At 38.8% G+C, this 2500-nt stretch overlaps 1 protein-coding gene across 1 annotated transcript in view; it reads right to left on the bottom strand.

Moving 5' to 3' along the window:
* The window catches only part of LOC109070295 (protein transport protein Sec31A-like), a 39864-nt gene that overhangs the window by 5345 nt on the left and 32019 nt on the right, over positions 1-2500 (bottom strand). The window contains 2 exon segments of the mRNA XM_042768200.1: positions 501-556; positions 2336-2500. The exon segment at positions 2336-2500 is cut by the window's right edge and continues 141 nt beyond it. Of these exon segments, the coding sequence (XP_042624134.1) occupies positions 501-556; positions 2336-2500 (221 nt within the window).

The raw sequence follows: 2500 nt of genomic DNA on the forward strand, positions 1-2500 counted from the left end.
ATAAAGTTATTTAATTCAGGGGTTGTATGCAATCACAGAACAAACAGCATGCAATATTTGTAAATAATTTTACTGACAACATTTAATGTTTTATATTTTGGAGAACATGTACTATAATTCAGTTTTTTTCTTTTTTTACGTTTGATAAGATTTGTGCATGCAATATTTGTAAATAAAATAATTTTATTGCAGACAGATGAGATAAAGTAGATCTAAAGCATCTTCTTTCTTATTAAAGCTCAAGCAGCAGATCATGGCGCTTGCAACACCAAAGTCATGGGTTCTATTCCCAGGGAATGCATGAACTCATATGTATATGTTTAATGCAGTGTGAGCTGTTTTGAATTAAAGCACCTACCAAATGCATCAAAGTAAATGTTTATTTGGTAGAAACATGCCAGACTGAGAAGCGGCTCCAGCATCATGTTAGTGGAAAACACTGATTGTTCTCTGCTAAATTGATTATTATTAGCAACATCATTATGCAATTGATAAAATACCTTTTTCTGTCGTTGTCCTGCGCGTACAGCTGGAGGGTCGTTCCACCCCTCCTGAACTGAAGAGAGACAATATTCACACAATCACAGGGCATCAGTCACCAAAACATCTATTTGCATTTAAATAGAAACGCATGCATCCATACATCAGCACCAAAACACATCTGCACACTCAAGTCACACTGATAAATGTCTGACTGTTACTGCATCTTTACAGACATCTGTGTGAGTGATTTAAGTGTCTCTGTCTCTTCTCTTTCTGTCTGACTTACACTAGCATTCAAAATTCATCTGTGAATCCTGAAAAATAAAATGTATCACAGTTTTTACAAAAATATTGTGCAGCACAACTGTGTTCAACATTGATAATAATCAGAAATGTTTCTTGAGCAGCAAATCATCATATTAGAATGATTTCTGAAGACCATGTGACACTGAAGACTGGAGTAATGATGCTGAAAATACAGCTGCGCATCACAGAAATAAATGACAGTTTAACAGATATTCACATAGAAAACAGCTGTTTTACATTATAATAATATTTCACTATTTTTCTTTTATGCAAATACTTATTTATAAATACTTTTTAATATTTAAAATTACTTTTATTGAAATTTTTTGTACAAATATTTTATAAGAATATTTTATTAAAAATTATCAGACATTTTTATATTCTATTGTATTTTCGATCAAATAAATGCGGCTTTAGTGAACAGAAGAGACTTTTTCAGAAACAACATGATCAGTGTGAGAATTTACAAATGACTCGTAATCAGTCAGCATTAAATATTAGAAGAGCAGAGTTTGGTCTATTGCTGTCCCTCTTACACACACACACACACACACACACACACACACTCTAACACACACACTCAGAAACACACAGAAACACACACACAGAAACAAACACACACACACACACACACACACACACACACACACACACACACACTCACACTCACTCACTCTCTCACACAAACACACACACTCAGAAACACACACACAGAAACAAACACACACACACACACAAACAAACACACACACTCACACACACACACACACACTCACACTCACTCACACTCTCACACAAACACACACACTCAGAAACACACACACAGAAAAAAAAAAAAAAAAAAACAAACACACACACACACACACACACTCACACACACACACACACACACACACACACTCACACTCACTCACTCTCTCACACAAACACACACACTACAGATATAATAAATAGATGGATAGACAGACATACAGATATAATCACACACAGAAACAAACAAACACACACACTCAGAAACACACAGAAACAACACACACAAACAAACACACACACACACACACACACACACACATACACACACTCACTCACACTCTCACACAAACACACACACACTCAGAAACGAAACCACAGAAACAAACACACACACACACACACAGAAAAAACGAATCAGTGAAGAGACAGTTTGACCGTTAATAAAAACAAAGTCATAACTCACTCCTCCTCTTGTCAATAAAAACACAAAACATACAAAAAAACAAACACAAACAAATAAACACACACACACACACACACACACACACACACACACACACACACTCAGAAACACACAGAAACACACACTCACACAAACACACACACACTCACACAAACACACACACACTCACTCACTCTCTCACTCACACACACACACACACACACACACACACACACACACACACACACACACACACACACCATGGGAAATGTCCTGGGAATCAAACAGCAGGGACGATATAAACACATATATGAGACACAGCTGTGTTCAGCGGCTCCTCCTGATGTCTGCAGGTACCTGTTGGTGGAGGCAGGATGCCGGCGCTGAAGCTCTTGGCCCCCGGTGCTCCGGGGCCGCCCTGAGGATACCCGGCTCCGAGAGGAGGATAGGCCCCGGCGGGAGGAGGCGCAGGAGCCTGTGCGTGAGGAGCGGCTGGAAACAAGGGCACCGGGCCAC

Source organism: Cyprinus carpio, chromosome A12 (genome assembly GCF_018340385.1).
Source record: "Cyprinus carpio isolate SPL01 chromosome A12, ASM1834038v1, whole genome shotgun sequence".
NCBI classification, from domain to species: Eukaryota; Metazoa; Chordata; class Actinopteri; order Cypriniformes; family Cyprinidae; genus Cyprinus; species Cyprinus carpio.